Source organism: Patella vulgata, chromosome 5 (genome assembly GCF_932274485.2).
Source record: "Patella vulgata chromosome 5, xgPatVulg1.2, whole genome shotgun sequence".
Classification (NCBI taxonomy): Eukaryota; Metazoa; Mollusca; class Gastropoda; family Patellidae; genus Patella; species Patella vulgata.
The window spans coordinates 14,726,556-14,752,431 of NC_065883.2; the positions used below are offsets into that span (position 1 = coordinate 14,726,556).

Genomic DNA, 25,876 nt, shown 5'->3' on the forward strand with positions numbered 1-25,876 from the left:
ACATTCAGTTCCTGGTCCATAGTATGCCTGTACTTGTTAATAAATGTGGTACAACAATAAAATTCCATGTCCTTTTTTTAAAAATAATTTATTCCCCATTGTTAAATTTCCCTTTTAAATACAACTATACATGCTTAGTATTAAGATAACATTGTTTTGTACAATTATTGATATTCTATAATATAACAATTATATACCAGAATTCCATTTACAATTAAAGGGACACTTCACCGAAATAAATATCAGAATATTTCTAGTAATGCCAATAAGAGACCATATGATTCATCCAAATGATCTAGGCAACTTTTCTTTTTGACTAAAGATGCATCATGTAAGAGCTAAATCTACAAATTGGTCTTTTTGAGGGGGCTTCAATGTTAAATAATTTATTAATTAGGCATTCATTCCCACGACAAGCCCACAATCAACACCCTAGACCATCGGATGGCGGTAAATTTGAATGGATTGAATCACAATCACAATTTAATGTAAACATGGATAATTTGTTTATTATCAAAGCAATGGTACTTGACAATCAGAACTATATATAGTCAATACTTCAAACACTCATAACTTTGCATTATCTATTTTTGAACTATTATAGCAATAAAACCCAGCTCTTTATCTAAATCTTACATAATGTATCTTAAAGTCTTACTTTGATCTAACTAATAAGTCTTTTTTCTCAAATCTCTTCTGATTTATTTGTATGGGAATTCAAATATGCAGATGAACAAACGGACCAATTTTCAGATATTTTATTTGCTTCTCTTGAAATATGTAATATTTAATTATATAAACAAATCTTAAATTTATGAAATTTAATCTGTTTTTATATAAAACTGTAACAACTTTTAAGTATAGAATGTTAAACACTAGTTCATTTAATTATTCATTATTTCAACAAACATTTTCACACCAGCAATAAGAAATAAACAAACATTTTTATTTAACAATAGGTCCCTTTATATAATATAAAACTTTTAACAGGTGAATATTGTATAATAATACACCATTATATAAATATGATTAATTTTACTTACAATATACAGGTAATCACAAACAAACAACTATTAAACAAAATCACCTTTTTTCATTTTATGTCGAGCTTTTCAGTTAATAAAGTTTGGTTTTATTATAATAGTTTGGTAAGCACTATGAGTTAGTATGAAACACAAAAACAAATTGTGCATTTATTAATATTTAACAGATAATAATTACTAGGTAATTGTATTTTGTTATCAAAAAATGCTAAAAATTTAGACTAGTTCTGGTGTTTTACTGTGGGTCTGGAATTACAATTATTCAACCAAATGCTATGTTACATATATATCACATTACAAATATCACTTTGTGGAGTATTTTCACCTTAAATAAAATAATAACCACAAATGTTAATGAGATTAAGGTCGGTGTTGAAGTGACAGCTTAAAAGACAATAGACCTATTTAAATGAAATCTCTAATTGGGTTTAATGTTTTGCAACATTGGGATTTTTTTAGACCGATTTGACCACGGACTTGGTGAATCTGTGGATTTTTTTTCATTTCAGCTGTTCTACTTTTGGCACAGCTTTTGATCTTACTACCCTTTGTTTGCACTCAGTCATTTCGGGACTAATATAGGGTTCAATTTTATTTCAATAATTTGCTTGCGCGTAGGGGTCTTTAGCAGTGGGAGAAAACTGGAGGACCCGGAGAAAACCCACGAGGTTGGATTGTGCTAAGAAACATGAGTTGCCAGTAAAATAGCACACAGAGTACAAATGGCACGTCCTAGACATTATTAAGTCATGACTGGATTCTTCACAGACAAATCACAACCATCTTCCAGTGATTAATAATGTTATATACACATGAATATTGTCATGTGTAAATGTTAATAAAATTAAGTTAATGAATATACAGAGCTACTGTCATCTTGAACCCAGGACATCTTTGAGTATTGCGCTACTGGAATTTTGTGGAGTGGAACGACCTGAATTTGGTTGACTTATATTATCATTAGCGACAGGCGTTGTAAACATGGGTGTAAAACTAGGTGTATTGGTCGATCCCATTAATATATGTGAATCAGACTTGGCCGAGCGATCAGTGCCAACTGATATCGGCATAGATACGTGACGAGGAGCTGTGAAAGGATTAAAAGCAGGAGGTTTAGATAATCTTGTGGTTTCTTTTTCTCTGTGATGTTTTTCTTGTAGTTCTTTTGCCATTTGTTCTGCAGGAAGTCTGACCGCAGGTGGAGGAGGTGATGATTCAGTCTCCAAAAATTTCACGAAAAGTTGAGAGAAAGACTGAAAGAAAAGATAAAAGATAAATAAAACTAACAAAATTGTCCTCATTCAAAATGAGAAGAAATGTTCCATAAATAAGAGAAGATCAGATATCCTATGTATAATTATATACATATTCAACATGGATAGTTTCAAGAGATAATTTGATAATTTCAAGAGATACATGTAGTTTAATAGTTTCAAGAGATTGTTCGATAGTTTCAAGAGATAGTTTGATAGTTTCAAGAGAGAGTTCGATAGTTTCAAGAGAGAGTTCCATAGTTTCAACAGATAGTTCCATAGTTTCAATAGATAATTTGATAGTTTCAAGAGATAGTTTGATAATTTCAAGAGATAGTTTGATAGTTTCAAAAGATTGTTCGATAGTTTCAAGAGATTGTTTGATAGTTTCAAGAGATAATTTGATAGTTTCGAGAGATAATTTGATAGTTTCGAGAGAGAGTTTGATAGTTTTAAGATATAGTTTGATAGTTTCAAGATATAGTTCCATAGTTTCCAGAGATAGTTATGAGTATAAAGAGATATAAATATCTCAATTGAATTACCTGATTTAGACTTGGTGCTTTAGTTCCTGAGTTACGTACAGGTGTAGTAGGTGGGGTAGGATGTGAACTTCTTCCTAATTTAAATAAACCAGGTACCCAACCACCTGAAGAACCTTCAGCTTCAGATATCTACAAAAATACATTTAAATTGGAACTTATCTTAAACAGTTTGAAACATTACTTAACAAAAAAAAATTCACAAAATCCAAATTATGGCAATCTACAGAAAAATAAACAAAAAATACAGATATTTATTCCACAGTTGTATTTGCCTTCCTTTATTGATTCTTCAGTCCTTGTGTTCCATGTCGGCTGTATATGCCGTTGAAGACAGGGCGATGGAAAACGACGGATACATAGTATAATTATATTGTGCATAAGTTCAAGCTGAACTCTTAATTAAATCTAATCATTTCTGTTTCTTTGTTCATCTGAGTTGAAATTTCAGTGTTATTAACAAAATTAGAGTAACTTTTTATTAATAGCATTTGAACAATATTTTCACTTGACTGGAGTCCGTCTACCCTATATTGGACAAGGAACACAATTTAAAGACAAACCCCAAAAAACCCATGGAAGCAAAGAATAATAAAAGAATTATTTAAAAGGTACCCACCTTTTGAAATTCCTCAGGATTAAAGTTGAGAACCCCTCCAATAGTATGGACAACTTCCTTGCGTTTAGTTTGTGGTGTAGTAAAATAACCCAGTAACAGATTCTTCATCAGTTCTCTAGAAAACACATTAATACAAAAATAAGATAGGATAGAAATTGAGTTTCAAATGAAATGAAAATGAAATGAAATTGGGTTTAACATCCTACTGTTTTGCTCCTACTGGGCTAATGGGGACAGGCATACATCATACGATATGCTATGAGGATATTTTGCCCAGACAGCGTCGCTATGGGCCACTCTTTATTTCGAATTCCAACTGTCAAGGGTTCTTTCTCGTGCATGCCACAGTGTACACAGGACCTTGTTTTTTTTTTGTCCCATCTGAACAACTATACAATTTCCCTTGCCAGGCCCTGTGTCCTACACCACTGACAAAGGGAAGTCATGCCGGAAAATCCCGATGATTGTTCTCCGCCTAGCAGGGATCGTGGCTCCCAGAAATAGAGTTTAACGTCTCATCAACACAATACATTAATTCTGCCTGGACAGTGATATTCCACAAAATCTACATCCAATTCCAAATGTAAAGGGTGATTTTGTCGCCTTAATGAAATGTTAATCAATTTGAGTACATTTATGTGTGGATTGAGTTGTGACAAATTGAATATCATCTGAAAAATGCACGATCGACATTAACGACTTTAATAAACTTACTTATCAACTTTAGCCTCTGTACTTGATGTCAATTTTCGGATTTCTTCTTCTGCTAATTTCAGAGATTTTTCTCTTAATTGAACTGAAACAGGAACCATGAAAAAAAAAATCTTTATAAAGTTTGTTATTTAATAATTTTTTAGCTACGAATTCTCTATCCCTCAATACATCAGTTGTTTCAATGTCAAAACTAGAAAATGAAAATATCTCTCAACTACTAGTACACAAAATTGAAAAAATGTGAGCAATGTTAAAACTACTGTCCTACAACTAAAAAATCAAAATTTAGTGAATTATAATAGTAAAAGGCAACTGGTAGCATGCTGTCAAAGTGCTGGTGACAACGCCATAACTGAGAATATGACAAAAGGTACTGATCGGAGTGACGCCTCAGTACCTGATGTAATACTCACGGCACTGGCGTCAGTGGAAGGCTCATGCGGTGTTCAAGTCAGTCATGCTCACTTTATCTTATAAACAAACCACTCAGACAACTGCCTCGGGGGAAAAGTTGATTTAAGATCTTATATTGTTCAGATCATATGTACGTACAAGATATCAATTTTGGCCAAATAATTTGGTGAAACAAAAAACATTTGAGACAAACCAAGACAGAATCATGCTTCCACTACTACATATAAACTATATACATTGTTAGATATAAAAAAACACGGAAACACAATTTGTAAAAAAAAGCTTAGTGTTAATTATAAGAATAGCTAAATTAATGTTAAATTATAAAAGTTTCAAAATTACACCTAATAAACTATCAACAAACTCTTTCTGAACAAAACTATGTTTACCAGTAATTCTATACACTGATTACTTAAATATAGCTGTAACTCACAAGAATCAACAAAATAAAAAAACAAATCTGACCTTTTGTTGGAATACACACATATACATGACAATAGATCACCATATATCAGATTATCATTCAATATAAAAATATACAGCTAAAACAACAACTCCCAATCACCAAACGAAAAATGTTTAACATTTCAATAATGAATTTAACAAATTCTTTTACACACATGCGATAGATTACAAATAGCTGTTTAGCTTAAGACCACAAACCCCCCACAAACTATTAGAGAATTAATAAAAAAAACAATGATGTTAATCCAAATATATTGTGTTGTTAATACCACCACAAACCAACAAACAATTAAAAACAATGATTAATCAAATATTATGTTGACAAAAACAAATTTCCATGCCAGGCACTGTGTGTGATATATGGAACTCGAAGCATGCAATAAAAACAAGTAGTGATTAAAAATTATTACAAAAAGTGCATTAATTTTCATGCTGCAAGGCCAAATATTTATGTAATCTCGGCGGGTAACTTGAGACATGGATCGAAAAAAACTCAGAATTACCAGCTGAGATTAAATAAACATCAAGGATGAATGAAAATCTCAACCAATCAGAAATGCCAAAAAAACTCTCCAAATTATCTCAACTAGTACGTGCCTAATTTCATCATTTTTACGTTGATTAATTTAGAAATGAAATGAGGTTTAACGTCTGACTTTTCTGCCTCATCTAGGATAATGAAGATAGGTCATTAATTTATTGTTTTTGATTTTAGAAAAAAAACAAAACTGTTCATGTATATATACTGCCATCTTTGGAAGCAAAAGGTCAATTCTTTAATTATTATACACGTTCGGTTACAGCCCTTTTCAAACTTAGCGATTACAACACAAACTAAATTTCTACTTTCATTTTGATTACAACATTGCAGCATTACTTTCAAGCTTATTCAAATCACTGTTAAAGTTTTTAATGGATTAATCAATAATGATTGGAATTAATAGCAAATGTTATTCAAGTTAATGCAACAAATGATAAGTCTGTGTATTAACTTTAAAAAAAACGGAAGTCACACCAAAATAAACCACAATATACATCAGTTCCGTATCGGCCATATTGACCATGACACCGTAATAAGCATCTTCTGCTAAGAACATTCTGGTGTGAACAGCTCTGTCCAAGTTTATTTTCATATATACTATAAGCTGTGCTGTACAAGGTCAGTATCTCATATACAATAACTCTTCACTTAATTCATTTCTTTGCAGAAAATATCTACTTAAAACATGCATAATTCAAAAATAAAACAAATAGAATATTCATGATAACATGCAGAGGATGATTGGATGATATCACAACCCCAAGTATAAACTAACTGCCTGTTGATTGGCTGACCTGTTTGTTTAATATCGACCAGCATCCAGAGAACCAATCATATGACTCAGGATTACCAGCTGATATTATATAACCAGGGGCACGTAACCCTACATAATATCTAAGAAATCATGGAGACTCGCTGTAATAACCCTAAAAGGCTTAAATGACCATTTTGAACATTACTGTTTTAATTATGAAGAGAAATAGCGCATCAAAAACAAAATTTCAAGAAAAAGTGCAAATCTGATTTCATAAAATTCTAAAAAGCATTTAAATTTGTAAGATAGCATTTTTTTTTAAAAATGTGCAAACGAAGCAAGCTTTTCAATAAAGAAAGTCTATAATTAATGCAGTGGACATTTTAAATTCTAAGATAAAGCCAAAAAAAAAAGAAGAATCATGAAAGCTAATTTTAAAATGCCTTTTTCCACACAAAGCTTGAATTATTCACCCAGGCAGTTAGCAACCCTTGAGGTATGATGTGAAGGTAAATGGGAATAGGGCAAGGTAAGGGGAATGGGGGTACGGGATGAGGATATAGGATGTTTTGGAAGGTGTGTAGTTTAAAGAGCAGGCGTGAAGTGCACCACCATATAAGGAAGAGTGAAATTGATATGAACTGGTTGATTGGTAAATGATATTTATTAAATCAAATTAAGGATCATGACTAAAACTCAAGATTTGTCAAATGAAGTGTATAATTTAGTATCTATATGTATTTTCCGATGTCATATTAATCAAATGCAACCAATTCTAATATGACAAAAACAAATGTTTTACTCGATATAATTTGATTGCTAGACTATGGGGTTTTTTAACTGACTGCTAGATAGACTATGTAATTTGACTGATTGCTAGACTGTAATTTACTGACTGTTTATCTATATAACCTGACTGATTTCTAGACTATGTAATTTGACTGATTGCTAGACTATGTAATTTGACTGATTGCTAGACTATGTAATTTATTGACTGTTTATCTATATAATCTGACTGATTTCTAGACTATGTAATTTGACTGAGTGCTACATGTTTATTGCTATAAGTGAACTAATTTATAGGTTTAAGAGTTAAATGTTAGCGAAATAGCTCAAATGGTTAGTGCTAAATCTTATTAATTAAAAAATAAGCAAATCAATGAGAAAAAAAAATTGAACAAATGTTAAAATAAAACCAATTCTTGATAATTCAAAACTTGAACTGACATAACTGTCAACTACAAGGTTAACATAATAAAATTGTTAATTTTCTTTTATTCCAATTGAATATTTTTTGTTAGAAAATGGGAGTTGGTTATTAATAACATGATGAATGATATAAAACATGACAACATATCCTACCCTCATCTCGTAATGCTTGAACAGCTTCTTCTTTTCTATCTAACTGTTGAGATAATCTGTCAGCAGCTTCTAAACCTTCTGATGCTTCTTCTAATTGTTGCTATAAAAATAAACATAAATACGTCATTATGACAAACTTGCAATCAATTGTCACCGGATCAAAGCACATCCTGACAACTGAATGACATGGTGAGCAGTAGAATCATCACATTTTTAAGCAAGGTAAAAGTCATTTTAGCTGTGAGGTAAGCTGAGAATTACACTTTACTGATGACAATATACTCCATACATGCTGATTCCACTGATGAAACCCATGTTATAGTGAATCCAAGATATATTAGTCAAAAGGGCTTTATTTTGGAGAAATAACCTGTGTTGCTATTAACTACAGGGGGTGGGGGGGATCAAAGGTCTGTCATTGAGTCAACTGGCGGTTTTCTCTGGGTCTTCCGGTTTCCTCCCACTGCTAAAGACCCTTACGTGCAAGCAAATTATTGAAATAAATTGCACCATGTGTTAGTCCCAAAATGACCTAGTTTGTGTCAAGTTGACATTAAACCCCATTTCTCTTTCTCTCGCTTTAGATGATAAGGTCTGTCATTGAGTCAAGTGGCATGATTTCAATCCAAAAATGGTACGTGACAAAGAGTAAGGTCATCTGTCCAGGTCCTCTGGTTTCGTTCCACGGGTAACGATTCTACACGGAGGCCTATTATTGAAATAGAATTGAACCATATTATGGGTCAAGTGGACGTTAAACCCACTTGTCCCTCTCTCTCTGTGTGTTGTATTGTCTGTAATTAATCTTATTACCTGTGTTTCTATAAGAGTATTCTGTACAGAACCATATTCTTGTTTTAATGATTGTATTTCTTCCTGATATTTCTCAGATTCTGATGCGATCTGCCATTCTTTATCTGTAAGTATAGATAGAACAACCTGGTGAAAGCCATTTTAACAACCAGGATTGAAACTAGGGGATGAAATCATTAAACAGTGCTAGGCACATTTCAGAAAAAAAATGTTGATATAGCAATCAAGATGGTGAACAAAACTGTGTAGAAGAAAATTAATGCATACTAAAAATATGAAGGATGTCAACATTAATACTGGATATAATACTGGGCCCTGTTTCTCGAAATCTTAACTAAAGATAAAATCCAAATTTTAGTAGATACTTAAATTTAATTGGCTAAGCATTAAAATCAATCTAACATTATCCAATCAAATTACTACAATCTTAGTTAACTGTAAACTTCTCATTTCTAAATTAAACACACCAATTATCAGATAATTGATTTTACAGCTGCCAATCAACTAACACCATATACGTTAATCAGACTTTCTGACAGCAAGCAGTCTTGTCGAAAAATAAAATTTTGTCAACATTTTTTAAAAAATACAGCAGACAAAAAATGTCACCTCTTCAAAACATGCCTCTATGCTTTGCCCTGCTCTAGCACCTCCCCACCATTAAACACCATCAAGTATGTTTCACCTTATATGCTATATAAATATAATATTTTGAATCAAGTAAGAATACATTATCTACAAAATCATGCACCTTTTAATAAGGAAGTGGACATTAACCCCATTATAGAAATAGTTGACAAGATGCCATACAGAATGATTACCTTGTTGGAATTGTTCTAGAACTAATTGTAGATTAGCCAATGAAGAAGCATATTGTTGACATTGATCCTGCATGCCTGTCACCTGACTATACGCTGCATCTCGTTGACTAGATACAATCTCTAGTTGATATTTTAATTCTTCTATTTGTATAGACATATGTTGACTGTAATAAAACAGATTAGAAATAAGATAAATACACACAGATGTAAATAATAGTTGGAAGGTGAAGGTGAAAACATTTTCGGCTATCTTGGGATTTTATTTCATTGAGTCAATTTCCACAAGTTTTGAAAGACCTTCCTTCACCCTTTTTCAACTTCTAATCTGATCATGACCTTCAACTTCTAATCTGATCATGACCTTTAACAAAGTAAATCAGCTTACACTTGATCTCATATTTCTTGCTCTCACTAATTTCAAAGTAAATTTATTTTACCCTAAATGTATTCACATATCACATATCTTCCTAAAATTCATTCAGGGAAATTAGTTAAGTGACCACATAAAGTTTTTAAAAAATAAAAAATACAAAGTACAGACAGTACATACCTAGCAGATTCTACATCAGTTGAAGTAGAGAGAAGTTTTTCTTCAGCTATAGCTACTCTGTTTCTTAATTCTTTTTCTCTTTCTTCTGAATCTAATGCCTCTCTTGTATAACCCTCTTCAATCTTTAATAAAAAAAATATGAGGAAATGATTTACATTTATATTGTAATGTATGAATTATTCGCTCAAAGATCTAAAGTATTCATAACTGGAACTGAATGTTTTAAACCAACAGGGGAAAGTTGGGATGGCCTAGTGGTCTAAAGTGTCGTGCTTCGACTTCTAGCTGGGGAGTCACCTCTGGTTGTGGTTGTGGTTTTGATCTCTGGTGTGACCGTATGTGGCTTGGAGATAGGGGTGCCTTCTCAACGTCGTGGGTTTACTCTGGGTGCTCCAGTTTCCCCTACAGGAAAGACACCTCCGTGTGCACTAAGATAATAAAAAATTGAAAATAAGACAACTTGTCTGCGATATCACCTTCGGTGAAAGTGAATGTTAAACATTAATAACTATAACAACACACTTAAACCAACAAGACATAGAAGAAAGATCCTGGTGCCCGTTACAGACAGATGGTTTCAGTAGTTTTCTACTGTCTGCACTCTCATTATTTCATTGATATCTATAGATGTATTATGCATAATGTGTAGTTAAACTACCACTATGTAATTTAAGTATACAATAGGTGTGGGGCCTAAATTATTTATTATTATTATTACCTGTATTAGATGTGTTCTTAATCTGTCTAATTCTCTCGTCATTTTACCTTCTTTCTCTTGCAATCTTTCTACCTGTAAAATATTTACATCAATAATTTACTCAAATAATAATTTAATCGGGCCCCGAGTTCACAGAGCATTTTCAGACTTAAGTTAAGAATTTACTCAAAATCGTTTGCCTTATTTGAACTAAAATCTTGCCCTTTATAAAACTTTTGTTGTTTTAATGTATCACATCAATAAGAAACTATGTGCAAAGTTTTGTGTTTCTGGATTAAAGATATTTTTCATAAACAGTGATTGAAAGGTGAGTAAATTCTTAAGTCGTGAATGCTTTGTGAACTTGGGGCCAGGTTGTCAAAAGATGATCTACTATTCCTTTAGTTAAAAACAAGAAATGATGTGAAATGTTTCAGATTTCGAGTCAGAGGCAGGAAAGCAAATCTGAAAGTTTGAAATTATAAAACCATGGGGCAAGCTTTCAAAAGCAATATGTGCTTACCTCTTTAATTAATTTATTGTTGTTTTCTTGTTGTTGTTGTAGAGCTAATAACGCCTGATCACGTTCTTGTTGTAACTCTACAGATTGTTGTCTTAATACGTCCATCTGTTGAACCAATCGGTCAACTTGCTCCTGGTGAACTAACTGACCTTCTTCACCTTGATCCTTTCTATGATCCTGCATCAAATTGGTCAATGTATCACATTTGTCCATCATGCTACACAATTCTAACTCTTTTTCCCTGAGTGATAAACTAAGTTTATTATTGGCCTCTTTTAACATCAGATGTTCCGAATCTTGTTCTGATCGATTTTGACTCCATTTTGAATTTTCTGATCGTAATTCAAAAAGTTCTGTCTGAAGACCTTGTGCAGTAAATTGTAAATGTTCAACCTGCTTCTTCAAGCTAATTCGATCAGCCTCTTTTCCAACCAACTCATTTTCCATTTCATTACGTTGCTGACTTAGAGACTGTAATTTGCTGTCTTTCTCCTTTACATATTTTTGTAAATCTTGAAATTTATCTTGAGTTCTTTTAAGTTCATCTTCTTTGGCATTAAAACTTGTGACATCAACAGTGTCTTTGATATTTGATCTCTGTAACATTTCGCCATACCTAATTTCTAATTCGCTAAATCGTTGTTTGTAGGTTATAAGTTCATCTTGAAGTTTCAGTAATGCCTCTTTCTTCTCCTCAAATTGTGGAACTATTCTGGCATATTCTTCTTTAATGGTTTCGTACTTTTGGCTTTCCTCTGATATTATAACCGACAGACGCTGAACTTCATTGTGATATGTGACGCTTTCTTGATGTTTTTGGTTGAGGTATACGATCATCTGTTCATTCTGACTCTGCAGACCAGCACATCTCTTACTTAAATTTTCTTTCTCCAATAATAAAGTACTCAACTGATTGTTACTGTTATCCGTGGAAGAATCTTGAAGAACTGCTAACAATGTTTCGTTCTTTTGTTTTAAGGCCTCTATTTCTACATCTTTATCCCGAATAAGTCTGGACAATTGCTGCAAGGCTGCTTTCTGCATGTCATCATTTGGACTGGGACCGTCACGTTTTTGTGTGAGTTCGTGGTTGTCCTTCTGCAGTTTATTCAAAGCTGTTTTTTCAGCAGAAACAATATTCATTAAGCGATGTACTTCCGCCTTCAAGGAGCTTGATTCCCGTGATTTCTCATTCATTATGGCTAAAATTTGTTCTTTTTCAGTAACTAGTTTCTTTACTTCATTTTCCAGTCTGCGTACATCCAGGATACTACCCTCACCATTTTGTGATGTCAAGGATTTTGATTCCAGAACTTTGAGCAGTGATGAATTCTTCTGTTGTAATTCTGTGATAATTTGATCTTTTTCACCAAGTTTTCCTTGTAACTGGTCCAGATGCTTGCTGACTTTATCTGTTTGGTCCATTTCTTCATCAAAACCATTAACTGTATTGTTGGTATTGTTATCTTGAAGGTATTCTATAGCTGGTAATGTGTAATCAGGATCACGATCGATTTCAATACCAGCTTTCTGATCATCATTGAGAAAACTTGAAGCACGCATTAGCTTTCTTCCTAGTTTTTTTAAATCGTCTTCTTTCGTAGTCAGAGCTGATTGAAGAACAGCATTACAGTCTTCATGTTGACTTATTATACCTTTCTCGACTTGTAATTCATGGCGTTGTTCATCTATTTTCTGGTTGAGCAATGCAATACCTTTGACATGATCAGCTATTGTTAACTCTTGTTTCTTAATAATTTCCTCCAGACTTGTGATCTTTTCAGTAGCTACAGTCAATTCGGTTTCGAGATCGGTTATCACAGCTAATGTTTTATGTTTTTCATTTAATGCTTCTGTGTTTTGTTGAGCCAGAGCTTGAGCTTCTTCTAGGTCTTTTTTCAGGATTTCAGTTAAAGATTGATATCTTTGGACTTCAATCTCTAAATGCTGCATAGATTGTAAAGTTATTTCTAATTCTTTTCCCTTCTGTTTTAGCTCATCACATTCAACTTCGACTTTCATCAAGCTCTGAATTTTTTCTTCCTTTTCCTGAAGTATGGTTGCTATCTGATTCTGACTCTCCACAGCCGTTTTCATGGTTTCTTTGGTATCCTGCAACTCAGTTTCAACCTCTTCAAGTTGTGAATTGAGCTCTGATATTCTTCTTTCTTTCTCGTGTAGGATATGGGCAAGACGTTGATGTTCTTGTTGCAAGGTGCTTTCGTCCATATTCTTACTCTCTTCCAACTCTTTAATATATTTTTCGTAATGTTTTGTCTGATTGGATAATTTCTGCTCTAAGAGGTCAAGTTCTTTCTCCAGACGTTGTTTCTCGGACGACATTGCATCTAACTGTGTTTCTAGATCTGTGTTTTGAGTGGAATTTAACACAGGAGAAGCTTGGGCAAGAGTTTCAACTTCTATAGATGAATTATGAGCTTGAGTCATCAACTGATCATTTTCTCTTCGCAGTTTTTCAATTAACTTGGTTAATTCTTGAACTGTATTATCAGTTTCAGCTTTTTTAGCAGTGGCTTCTTCCAACCTTGCATCTGCTTCAGCCAATTGTTCATCATATCGTTTGAAGTCAGCTTCAAAATTAGAATTGCTAGATGTCTGACCAACTCGATTCTTTTCATTTATTGACTGCCATTTTTCAACCTCATCTTCCAAATCTTCTATTTTATCCTCTAGGTTTTGATTCTCCTCTTTCAGTTTCACATTTGCATCTTTTAGTTCCTTCATCTTGGAAGACTTGTGGGCAAGTTCATCTTTATATTTTTGTAGAGAGCTTTCTAATTCTCGTATATCCATATGTAGATCATTAACAGCCACAGCACCATTTTGTAATTTATCTTTCAAAGCTTCAATTTCTTTGGCATATTGGTCACATGTGGCATTACTTCGACTAAGATCGTCTGTTAATTTTTCAACTTTGTTTTCCAAGTCTTCAGTCATGGCTGAATTATCTTTTTCAGCCACAGCACCATTTTGTAATTTATCTTTCAAAGCATCAATTTCTTTGGCATATTGGTCACATGTGGCATTACTTCGACTAAGATCGTTTGTTAATTTTTCAACTTTGTTTTCCAAATCTTTAGTCATGGCTGAATTATCTTTTTCAGATTCATTTGATTGGGAGTTCAGTTTCTGAGTCAAATCAGCAATGATTGTTTCATTTTCTTTGAGCTGTTTGGCCAATTCATCTGCCTTTCTAGCGAGATGATCTTTAATAGTGATTAACTGTGTCTGTTCCTCTTGATGCTGTAAATCAAGTTGATCTAAACTTGTCTCTAATTCATCTTTCTCCTGTTGTAATGTTTGTAATCTTTTATCTTTTTCTTTAAGCTCTTCATCAATATCACCTGTAAAGAAAGTATAACATTTATTTCATGACTACAAGATGTGGTGAAAACTACAAGATGTAATCTTTCATAAAGTCTGTGGTGGGAACTACAAGATTTATAATCTTTCATAAAGTCTGTGGTGGGAACTACACAAGATATAATCTTTCATAGAGTCTAGGGAGACAACTACAAGATGTAACCTTTAATAAACTCTGTGGGGGCAACTACAAGATGCAATTTTTTGTAAAGACTGTTGTGGGAACTACAAGATGTAATCTTTCATAAAGTCTGTGGTGGGAACTACAAGATATAATCTTTCAGAAAGAGTCTAGAGAGACAACTACAAGATGTAATCTTTCATAAAGTCTGTGGTGGGAACTACACAAGATATAATCTTTCATAGAGTCTAGGGAGACAACTACAAGATGTAACCTTTAATAAACTCTGTGGGGGCAACTACAAGATGCAATTTTTTGTAAAGACTGTTGTGGGAACTACAAGATGTAATCTTTCATAAAGTCTGTGGTGGGAACTACAAGATATAATCTTTCATAGAGTCTAGAGAGACAACTACAAGATGTAATCTTTCATAAACTCTGTGGGGGCAACTACAAGATGTAATTTTTTGTAAAGTCTGTTGTGGGAACTACAAGATGTAATCTTTCATAAAGTCTGTGGTGGGAACTACACAAGATATAATCTTTCAGAAAGTCTGTGGAGGGGACTACAAAATGTAACCTTTCATAAACTCTGTGGGGGAAACTACAAGATGTAATTTTTTGTAAAGTCTGTTGTGGGAACTACAAAATGTAATCTTTCATAGAGTCTGTGGAGACAACTACAAGATGTAATCTTTCATAAACTCTGTTGGGGCAACTACAAGATGTAATTTTTTGTAAAGTCTGTGGTGGGAATTACAAGATGTAATCTTTCATAAAGTCTATGGATGGGTGTCACTAACCAGTTTACATAACATACACTTTAACCTCAAATGAAATGAAATGAGGCATGCTGTGTGCTGTGAGGGAAATTCTTGTCCTGACAGCAACATCTCTGTCTAGATTCATCAAATATCTATTTATTAAGGTTTTTAATAGTTGGCATTATGTGCATGCCAATGGGTACACAGGACCTCAGTTTTTTGTCACTCCCGATTGACTAGATGATATTCCTTGTCAGGCGCCTCGTCCCAACACCGATGACAACATGTAACCATTGTGTTTCGTAATAGTACTGGTAGCAGTGATTCAAATAAATCAAACTATACCTGAAAGTGACTGTTGTTGACTAAGACTAGTATTTAGATTGATGGTTTCTATTTCTAGTTCCTGTATTTTATCTTCTAATGATGTCTGTAAAAATACAAGAACATTGTTATAATCTCTATTTGATACTATTCAAATCAAAAACATATTACAGTCTACAAAAACATTAGATTTCATTATATCTTTATTCCATATAACCATGATTGCCATTTCAGAACCATGGGCCAAGTTACAAAAATGCTTACACATGCATTTGGTACTTGGTGTGTCACCATTAAGATTAGAATCCCAGTAATGGTATCACTACAATAACAAAAGCAATGTTTCAAGTTTCTATTGAAATACAACTGACTGAGTCTGATTGTAAACCCCATTTCATTTCATGAGTCTGATTGTAATAACTACAGCTAGCTACAATACAGCAGGTTTAAATATGAAATAACTGGCAGAGCAGAAACTCTCTACTTGTAACTCTCAGCAATTCTTTGCTTGTACACCAGCCTGGTATATTTACACATCACAGAATAATTAGTAAAAATAAACCTGTGCTTCTAGATAAGAGAGAGAGAGAGAAAATGGGGTCTAACGTCCACTCGACACAAACCCGGTCATTTCAGTACTAACATATGGTACAATTTTATTTCAATAATTCTCCTGTGCGTAGGGGTCTTTAGCCGTGGAAGGAAACTGGAGGACCCGGAGTAAACCCACGAGGTTGGACAGGCAACCCTACTCCTTGTCACATACAACCGGGGAATCAAAACCATGCCAGTTGACTCAATGATACAGCGCATGCATGCTGACCATTCGGCTATCCACCCCCCCCCCCCAGATATACATGTATATAAGAACTTACCACTTGTTGTAATAACTGGTCCCTTTCTTCTTCTAACTGTTGATTACCATTGACTAATTCATTGATTTGACTGGCTAATTTATTAGCAGTGTCCTCATCAGTTTCTGTAGCATCCTTTAAAAAACACCAAAAAAATCCATTACAAAAGGTATAGATCTTTGAAATGGTAATTGAACATTCAGAATAAATGCCCATTAAAACAAATATATAGGCTATTTTACAACATCAGTAGCTTTATGGAGTCAAAATGAAGGAAATATGAAGATTGGTTTAAGAAAAGGAGTGGTTATGACCATTTTAAAACAAGCAGGGTAAATTTCAGTCTCGACTAGGTAAGCTTTATGGATTGATAGAACTGTTGAATTTTGACAATCAAAACGCGGTAAAGGGGTTTATATTAAAACTTACATCAACAATAAGAGATGGCTGTGTACCCTGTCTAGCTACCTCTTCTAAACCCTACATTAAATACAACATAGCACAACATCAATACCATCCAACAACAAAATACAACAAAGCAAATAACCCAAACTTTTCATAGACTGAAATTATCCAAGCAACTTCTCAAATATGTAACATGCTTAATTTTTGAAGAACATCCCATTTTAGGATAGGGAAATTATACAAGCAATCTCTCAAATCTGTGACATGCTTAACTTTTGAAGAACATCCCATTTTAGGGTAGCTTTACATATAGCTAACACTTTGTTGTATTTTTCTACTACATGTACACAGCTAGACTGTTATAAAACAAAACAACAAAGAAAAAACTTTGAACTACACCCACAACAATATAAAACCAACCAAAGGTATTTTTATCAATGTAAAATTGTGGTTTATTTATTCATTAAAATGGTATCTTATATTCCAAACTATGCACCATCACCTTCCCATCATTGTCATAATATAAGTTTTTAACAAAGAATGACCAGCTTATATCAAGAATTTATTAGGAGGGTGACCAAGAATAAATGAACATGAGTAAGTGTGGAAATCTTAAAGAATTATCAGAAAGGAGCCCTTGGCCCTTGCCAATGACAGGTTTGTTTTTAATTTATTTCTTCATTCTTTGTTTGTTTCAAGTGAAGTAAATCAAATTTTGATCAAAAAGGATATTGAACATCCTATTGATCTGCCACAGTCAGACTAATGAAAATGGTATTGATAAAAGTACCTAAACAACTTATATCTACCAGTTCACCATCTACATTAAAAACTGACAAAATTACTAACCTGTTGTGCTTGTGCTACTGCTAATGATGATTCAGCTTGTTTTAATTCTTCACGTAGTTTCATCAAAACGTCTTCTAATGCTTCTTTCTCTAGCTGCCAATCACATTTAACATATTCAAATTGTTCTATATCATTCTGATATTGTTGAACCTGACTCTGTAGATGGCGTACTTGTTCGTCTAACGGAGAATTGGAATCAATACCAGAGACCATAGGTTTTTGTCCTAAATCAAATTCAGAGTCATCAAACTCTTCATCCATTTCAAAATCATCTGTAAGAAAATAATTACAGTATTATAAATCAAAGGAATTATCATCAATTTATACTGACTTTGCAAAAGTGAAATGAAATGAAATGGGGTTTAACGTCCTACTGTTCTGCTCCGAACTGGGCTAAAGAAGACAGGCATACGCCATACAATGTGCTATGAGGGAAATTTTGCCCGGACAGCGGCACTACGGCCTACTCTTATATCGAATTCCAACTGTCAGGGATTTTTTACGTGCACACTAATGTGTACACGGGTCCTCGTTTTTTTTGTCCCACCCGAATAACTAGACAGCTGTTACTAACTTTGCAGTTATCTCTGTACGATCTGTGTTGTGTTACACTACCTATTAAATATATATCTTTTATATCTTCAAAAAAATAGTGGTGAAATTTTTATTACAAATTACATTTTGAGCAACATGTTTTTAGCAAAGTATGTTTAAACCTCGGTGCCCATGGCAATCCTATACCAAGATTTTTACTGGATGAGAAATATTTGAATAAGTCATTGCAGAGAAAAACTAATACAAATCTATTTCAACTGAATCTCACCTTGTATTTCAGCTAGCCGTCTTCTGTAAGATTTTAATCTCTCTTCATAAAGATCTTTTTCAACGATATGTTTACGATTTTGTTTATGTAAAGAAGATACTTCTTCTTGCAGTTTTATATTCTCCTCTTTTAGCTGATCAACATCTAAATCTGCTGAAATATACAAAAACATGTATTTATTAATAATATATCAAATAAATTAAAGGGAGAGAGAGAAATGGGGTTTAACGTCCACTTGACACAAACTAGGTCATTTCGGGACTAACATATGGTTTAATTTTATTTCAATAATTCGCTTGCTCGTAGGGGTCTTTAGCAGTGGGAGGAAACCAGAGGACCCGGAGAAAACCCACGAGTTTAGACAGGCGACCCTAATCCTTGTCTGATCCGTCTCTGACAATGGACGCTCAGGTTGATATGGTATGCCGTACATGCTACTATCATCTACGCTGTATATGCAACATCAGAAACTATCTCACTGCTGACGCTTGTAAACTACTTGTGAGATCACTTATTTTATCAAGGATTGATTATTGTAATAGTTTACTCTATGGAATCCCACAAGCATTTCTAGCCAAGATCCAAAAGGTTCTTAATACTGCAGCCCAAATAGTAACAAGGACACATAAGTTTGATCACATCCAGAATGTGCTGGCTTCTTTACATTGGTTACCTGCTGAGGCGCGAGTCAAATACAAAATACTAACATTAGTGTATAAATGTCGCAATAATGCAGCTCCTCAATACTTATCTGAACTCTTATATGACTACAACCCTATTAGATCACTTCGCTCTCAAAACAAACAGTCACTAGTTGTTCCAAGATATAATTTGAAGTCATATGGGTATAGGTCTTTCAGTTCAGCTGATCCTAGATTATGGAACGAACTTCCACAACAGATCAAGAATCAACAAACTTTTAATCAATTTAAATCTGCACTAAAGACTTTCCTGTTTCAACAGTTTTACCAGTAGAGCCATTACAAAAAGCGTTTTGAGCATGTGTCAACATGGAGAAGACGCTATATAAAACTTCATTATTATTATTATTATTGTCACGTACAACCGGGGAATCAAAACCACGCTAGTTGACTCAATGACAGGCCTTATGACACAGCGCACACGTGCTAACCATTCGGCCATCCAACCCATCTCGAATAAATTAAAGTATTATTACTATTTTAAAGTCTTTGAAATTTAGGATTAAATAGTTGATAGTAGTCACAGTTACTTTCTCTTCTTATTGGAATAATATTACAAATAATGCATGTAAATAAAGCACATGATTATACTATACAGCAATGAATTTAAGATAAAGATTTGGTTTTATCAGTCAGGCAACCACAATATTTCACGATTTTTATACAAAAGTCTTAAAAAGATTTGGTTAAGGACAAAATAAATCAAGGATTAATCAGTACGGCGAGCGAAGCAAGGTAGATATATCATATATCAGAAATATCATACCCTCACTGTATCATCATATAAACCCTGGTCATTTTTATGTATGGAAGGTTTTACACTATCGGTTAGATGTTAATGATTTGGAGATTATACATGATTATAAGGAAGGTTTTACAACAGAGGTTAGTCCTAGGGACTAGGTGTTAATGATTTGGAGATATGGAAGGATCTAGGTTTTATCAGTACGGCGAGCGAAGCAAGGTAGATATATCATGTATCAGAAATATCATACCCTCACTGTATCATCATTTAACCCTCATATGTACATCATTATATGTGGGGAAGGTTTTTAGGGCAATGGTTAGGTTAACGATATTAGGAAGAATATAGGTTTTATCAGTACGGCGAGCGAAGCAAGGTAGATATATCATATATTAGAAATATCATACCCTCACTGTATCATCATTTAACCCTTATATATCATTATCGGGAAGGTTTTATTAAGACAATGGTTAGGTTAACGATATTAGGAAGGATATAAGTTTTATCAGTACGGCGAGCGAAGCAAGGTAGATATATCATATATTAGAAATATCATACCCTCACTGTATCATCATATAAACCTTCATATGTACATCATTACATGTGGGGGAGGTTTTACAACAAAGGTTAGGTTAATGATTTGAACAAATAAGTTCTATCAGTACGGCGAGCGAAGCAAGGTAGATATATCATATATCAGAAATATCATACCCTCACTGTATCATCATATAATCCTCATTATGTATATATCATTATATGTGGGAAAATTAAGGTTTTAGGACAAAGGTTAGGTTAAAAATTTGGATGGATATAGGTTTTATTAGTACAGTAGGTGAAGCAAAGTAGATATATCACTGTATCATAAATATATAAACATTATTATATCTGTGGAAAAATAGACAACAGCTAGAAAATGATTGAAATAACAAAATTGTGTTTTCTAGAAGAAAAGGATTCCATTACAAAGTGTGTAAGCTTATAAATTATCTAGCAGGAAATCATATGGTAAAAAGTAGAAATTAGCTTTTGTTAATTTGTGATAGAATTTATTCAGAGGAAGCTGATTATGAAATTTAATATGTTTAATAATATTTTAATAACATAATACATACTAGATGTAGAGTATTCACTCTCAACTCTTCTTGGTTTCTCCTCCACTTGTAGTTCACTAGCTTCTTGTTTAGCTTGACGTAACTGTACACAAAATAAATAAATGGAAATAAAATTTTTGAAGATATTTAACAAGTTTAGGGTGTTTTAGTAGCTGGAATGAGCATGTACCAATTGTTTCATTATCATTAAATTAAAGGAGATAAATTTCTTTGATTAGGTCCCACTAAAGCATTGAATTGGGTTGTTATGTTATTTTGATTAGTGAGAAGACAAAATCCATATGATTAAAATATTGTTTTGAAATATTTTAACATTTCAACACTTACAAGTAAATTCAATAATACATGGGATCTGATAGACTGTCTACTATCTCGACTATCTTGATGTTTTAACTAAGTTATTAATAAAACAATATTTTCTCTCAACAATCAATATGTTCGTAAACATTTATAATTATATTAATACCTTCCGTCCTGCCTCATTTATTTTGGTGTCTAAGTCTTGTGTTTCATTTAAAAGTTTAAGGCGTTTTACAGCAGCATCATGATCTGACTCATATGTCACTTCTTTCATTTCAGTTATCCAGTCAACTATATCTGTCTAAAATTACCAATTATCCATATCTTACACATAATATTATTATTCAGTCTTTTAAAAACTTGATTTAAAAATAAATATGAAAATTTCTCAGGAATAATTTAAAATTTGATGTGAAATTTTATAATATTACATTATTTCAGTATTTATTTATCAGTAATAAAATGATTTACCAACTTATATATTATAATAAATATTTTGGTCTTTTTTTATTTATTTAACAGGACAGAAATTTCATGCTTTTCATTCAATTTTAAAATATTATATATATTTAGGTCATTTTTATTCTTTTAACAGGACAGATAATTCATGCTTTTCTTCAATTTTAAAATATTATATATATTTAGACCATTTTTATTTATTTAACAGGACAGATATTCATGCTTTTCATTCAATTTTAAATGATAATAAAATATATATTTAGGTCATTTTTTATTCTTTTAACAGGTCAGAAATCCATGCTTTTAATTATTCATTCCAAATACTACTATTAACATTTGAAGATCTTCTTGTTTAGTTAAAATATGCATGAGGTGTTAGTTTACAACTTGGCTACATATAGACAACAGTTAAGGCAATTTATATTACAAAATCTTCCTTTTAAATTCCCTAAGAAACAGAAGAATCATACGATGAACACCGGCAATTGCCAATATATTATTTGGACGCTTCCGTATTGCATGCTCTACTAAAATTAGATACACTATCAGTATATATACATGGCACATTTTTCCATTGCATCATTGATGTACTCACATTTAGGCTGTTTCAAAATCAGTGAATACATAATGTTACATATGCTATTAATGCTATTATTAAACATTATGATATGTAAGAGTTTGCACGGTCACATTAATTTCAAAACATCAATAAGATACGAATTATCAAACTAATGTTTTGGACCATAGAAAGAATTATGAGTTAGATTCATGCCATTTTTCATACATTCAAGATTAGATTTCCATCTTCATACAGAAGATTTAAGTTATTATAGAAATCAAGCTAAAAGATTCAAACTAGGAAGTTTGATTATTATATTTTACATGATCGGAATCCAGTTGATCCAATAATCTTTGTTTATATTCATATAAAGCTAATCGCACCTGGACTAATTCTACTTCATACTTTTTCTTCTCTTCTTCTAAATCTACAAAATACATAAAAAAAAACAACATAAATGTCTCAAATGTAAAAATAATGGTGTTGTCGACCAATTGTGAGAGAGAGTCTCAACAAGCAAGTACATATACTAGTTTTAGCCAGCGAGCCAAAGTATGCTTACTCTTGTTTTAACCACCTGATACAACTTTAAAACTTTGCCACAACAAAGTTACTCTCGTATTGTAAATTCAATATAGTATTAACTAGTTTGTACCTATTCTATCTATATACTTCCTGTTAGATTGTCCTGACATGATCGACTGTATGAACTGTCCAAAAGAATAGAAGAGAGAAGAGAAGAACAAAACATGAGGGTAAATATAATTCCCATACCTTTAACAATAGATTGTAATGTTTGTGACTGGGTTTTATTAACTTTTATCTCATTATTAAACTTTTCTAACTCAACACTCATAGATTCAATACGTTTCTTCATTTCTTTATTTTCTTCTTCCAGCTACAAGAAATGAATATATATACATATTATAATATATTGGAATAAAAGACTGCATTATAAACACTTTTTTTTAGACTAAAATATGGCTATTTTCTTTTCCTATAGTTAGCTGTTTAATAAAGGGAATGAAAATTTTACTTAGAACGTATCATTTCCAACTCCTACAATTCTTAATGCTTTGGTTGGTCAATTTTCCTAAGAAGTGGTTTCTCAATGTTTCTAAAAAGTATTCAATGATCACATAGAAACAAATATGATACCCTAAAGAGCAGATTATCCAGTCACTATTCATTGCTGTGGTGTAGTACTGAAGGGTTGCTCATATATTTGTGTGTCACGGTTTCGTTAACTACTTTTGATTACGTTCAAGATATTTATATTAACAGACAATGTCTTCTTATTGAGAGATAACAATTTCAAAGAATTAGATGAAAATTGCCAAGCAAATTACTATAATAATGATTTATGAAGTTTGACTTACTGTTTGTTTAGCTTGTGTAAGACTATGTAAATCTGTAGAACTGTCACCATGGTTACTGGTGTTATCTTGTACTGTAAAATAATAAAATAATAATCAGTCATAGAACAAATACCAATACATCTGGTACATTACTGTCAGAAACACAAACTTCATATCTCTTTATAGTTTACAAATAAGATAAATCATTTGTTTTATAACACAAGTTATATTTATAGCACAGCTTTCATGAGTTAACAGGTTTAACCAGAGGCCGCAGGCCGAGGTGTTTTACCTGTTGACGAATGAAGTGTGCTATAAATGACTTGTAACATTGACATCTGCACAGAAAACCCACCCCACTTCTCTATATGATTTCTACTAAAACTAGTGTAAATCAGCAAAAGTGTGCTATAACATTGAACATGTCTAGTTATTGCACAGTTAAGCTCCACACAATCTACTAGAGGGAAAACAATCTACTTATTCAACGAAAAGAACAAAGGAAGATTTCCCGTCCATGTTACAAGAGATTGTATAGATGAGGTATACTAAACTTACATTCAGATAACTTCTCTTCCAATCGAGCCAAATCTTGTTTATAGGTTTTCTTGATAGTAGCGAGTTTTTCATGGTGAACATCTTGAAGGGAGATAACTTCATGTTGATGGTGATCTTTTTCTCGGATCAACTGATTTTGAAGTTCCTGAACAAGAAAAGTATTAAAGTCTTTCAAGTGCACAGAATGAAAAAGAAGGCAGTTATATATATTACATTGTTATCTGATTTTAACTCATTCATTCACAAAAACCTAATTCTAACTTGTGTACATTGTTAATCTAGTAGTGAAAATAGGTCGTAGTCGACTCAACAATTTCAACTTTTAGTACAGGTAGGTTATTTACCTGAATAAACTGTAAGTAGTTAGCCAATTTATATTCTTGCATTAACTTTCAGTCTATTTACCTGTACTGATAATTTAAAACAAAGCTTTATAGCTTGTTTCAGAATCCATATAATTTATTATGTATTGTATATTGTCCTAATTATAAATACTGTAATTAATAAATACTGTTTAAATCAATTAAAATTCTAGCTTTAATGGAAAGTTGATTTTCCTATATTCATACATTACAATTTAAATAATTTACCTGTATTCTGTCTTTAAGTTGTAAACTTTCTGTATGTTTAGTTTGCTCTTCTGCACTTTGATTGCCAGACTGAAAAAAAACAAAAAAATCATTTTCTTAAAATAATTGTCATTTCCCGCCTACTCCCTATTTAATAACCTGCCCAACAATGCCATTAACAGCAATACACACTACAATTAACGAGCATTAGCAGACAGATTCCAAAATGATTCCAACGTGGCTTTCAACTTCAACCAAATTATAGTCTATATTTAATATTTTTAGAAATGTATGCATGAAATTACAATCTCCTAAATTGATCCAGGACATTAATATTTCATATTAAGACGAATGACATGAGTAAAAAAGCAACAAGTATCGACTAGCCCATCCACATGACGGTGTAGCAATCATAAATCTTAAAATACATGTACACACCCTTTACAACAATCAATACACAGGTAATAAACAAAAAATATACAACCCATTAGAAGTTTGGATCCTGAACAAAAAAATAAATAAAAACTACACACAGATCCATTAATATTTACTGTCTATGCCATATACTTTTTTAAATCAGGTTTCGATTTACTGATTGCAGTTTAGATATAGTTCAAATGAAATGAATCTACCGAAAACTCCTGAATTCGGAAATGTTAAATAAATTTGTCTGATCAGATTGGTTTCATCTATGATGTGGTCACTGGGATGTTTAAATTTACTCAGAAAAAATTATGAAGAAATCTTAGACGTTACTATGGGAATAGTTTATCGCGAACTTGACTTAAGAGATTGCACTAAATTTTGTGGTAAGGGCTTCAAGATTGTTTATTGCTCCAGTTTGAAGCAAATTAAAATTTGATTTAAAAAGTAGGTGACT

At 32.5% G+C, this 25,876-nt stretch overlaps 1 protein-coding gene across 5 annotated transcripts in view; it reads right to left on the minus strand.

Annotated features, from left to right (window-relative positions):
• Positions 1 to 71: 71 nt before the first annotated feature.
• Positions 72 to 25,876, minus strand: part of LOC126822265 (thyroid receptor-interacting protein 11) — a 61,876-nt gene continuing 36,071 nt past the window's right edge. The window contains exons 6-27 of one of the 5 annotated variants that reach the window (XM_050551037.2): positions 25,018 to 25,086; positions 24,428 to 24,572; positions 23,891 to 23,961; positions 23,286 to 23,409; positions 22,835 to 22,938; positions 21,660 to 21,794; positions 21,194 to 21,275; positions 18,636 to 18,785; positions 17,813 to 18,084; positions 16,988 to 17,038; positions 16,580 to 16,693; positions 15,726 to 15,810; positions 11,112 to 14,476; positions 10,610 to 10,681; positions 9,892 to 10,013; positions 9,342 to 9,505; positions 8,521 to 8,624; positions 7,708 to 7,807; positions 4,172 to 4,253; positions 3,458 to 3,572; positions 2,842 to 2,970; positions 72 to 2,296 (exon numbers count right to left, since the gene is read on the minus strand). In XM_050551037.2, the coding sequence (XP_050406994.1) occupies positions 1,916 to 2,296; positions 2,842 to 2,970; positions 3,458 to 3,572; positions 4,172 to 4,253; positions 7,708 to 7,807; positions 8,521 to 8,624; positions 9,342 to 9,505; positions 9,892 to 10,013; positions 10,610 to 10,681; positions 11,112 to 14,476; positions 15,726 to 15,810; positions 16,580 to 16,693; positions 16,988 to 17,038; positions 17,813 to 18,084; positions 18,636 to 18,785; positions 21,194 to 21,275; positions 21,660 to 21,794; positions 22,835 to 22,938; positions 23,286 to 23,409; positions 23,891 to 23,961; positions 24,428 to 24,572; positions 25,018 to 25,086 (6,036 nt within the window). In that variant the 3' untranslated portion in view covers positions 72 to 1,915. Of the gene's footprint in view, positions 2,297 to 2,841; positions 2,971 to 3,457; positions 3,573 to 4,171; positions 4,254 to 7,707; positions 7,808 to 8,520; positions 8,625 to 9,341; positions 9,506 to 9,891; positions 10,014 to 10,609; positions 10,682 to 11,111; positions 14,477 to 15,725; positions 15,811 to 16,579; positions 16,694 to 16,987; positions 17,039 to 17,812; positions 18,085 to 18,635; positions 18,789 to 21,193; positions 21,276 to 21,659; positions 21,795 to 22,834; positions 22,939 to 23,285; positions 23,410 to 23,890; positions 23,962 to 24,427; positions 24,573 to 25,017; positions 25,087 to 25,876 lie in introns of all 5 variants that reach the window. The other 4 variants (XM_050551036.2, XM_050551040.2, XM_050551039.2 and 1 more) reach the window with 4 other exon arrangements.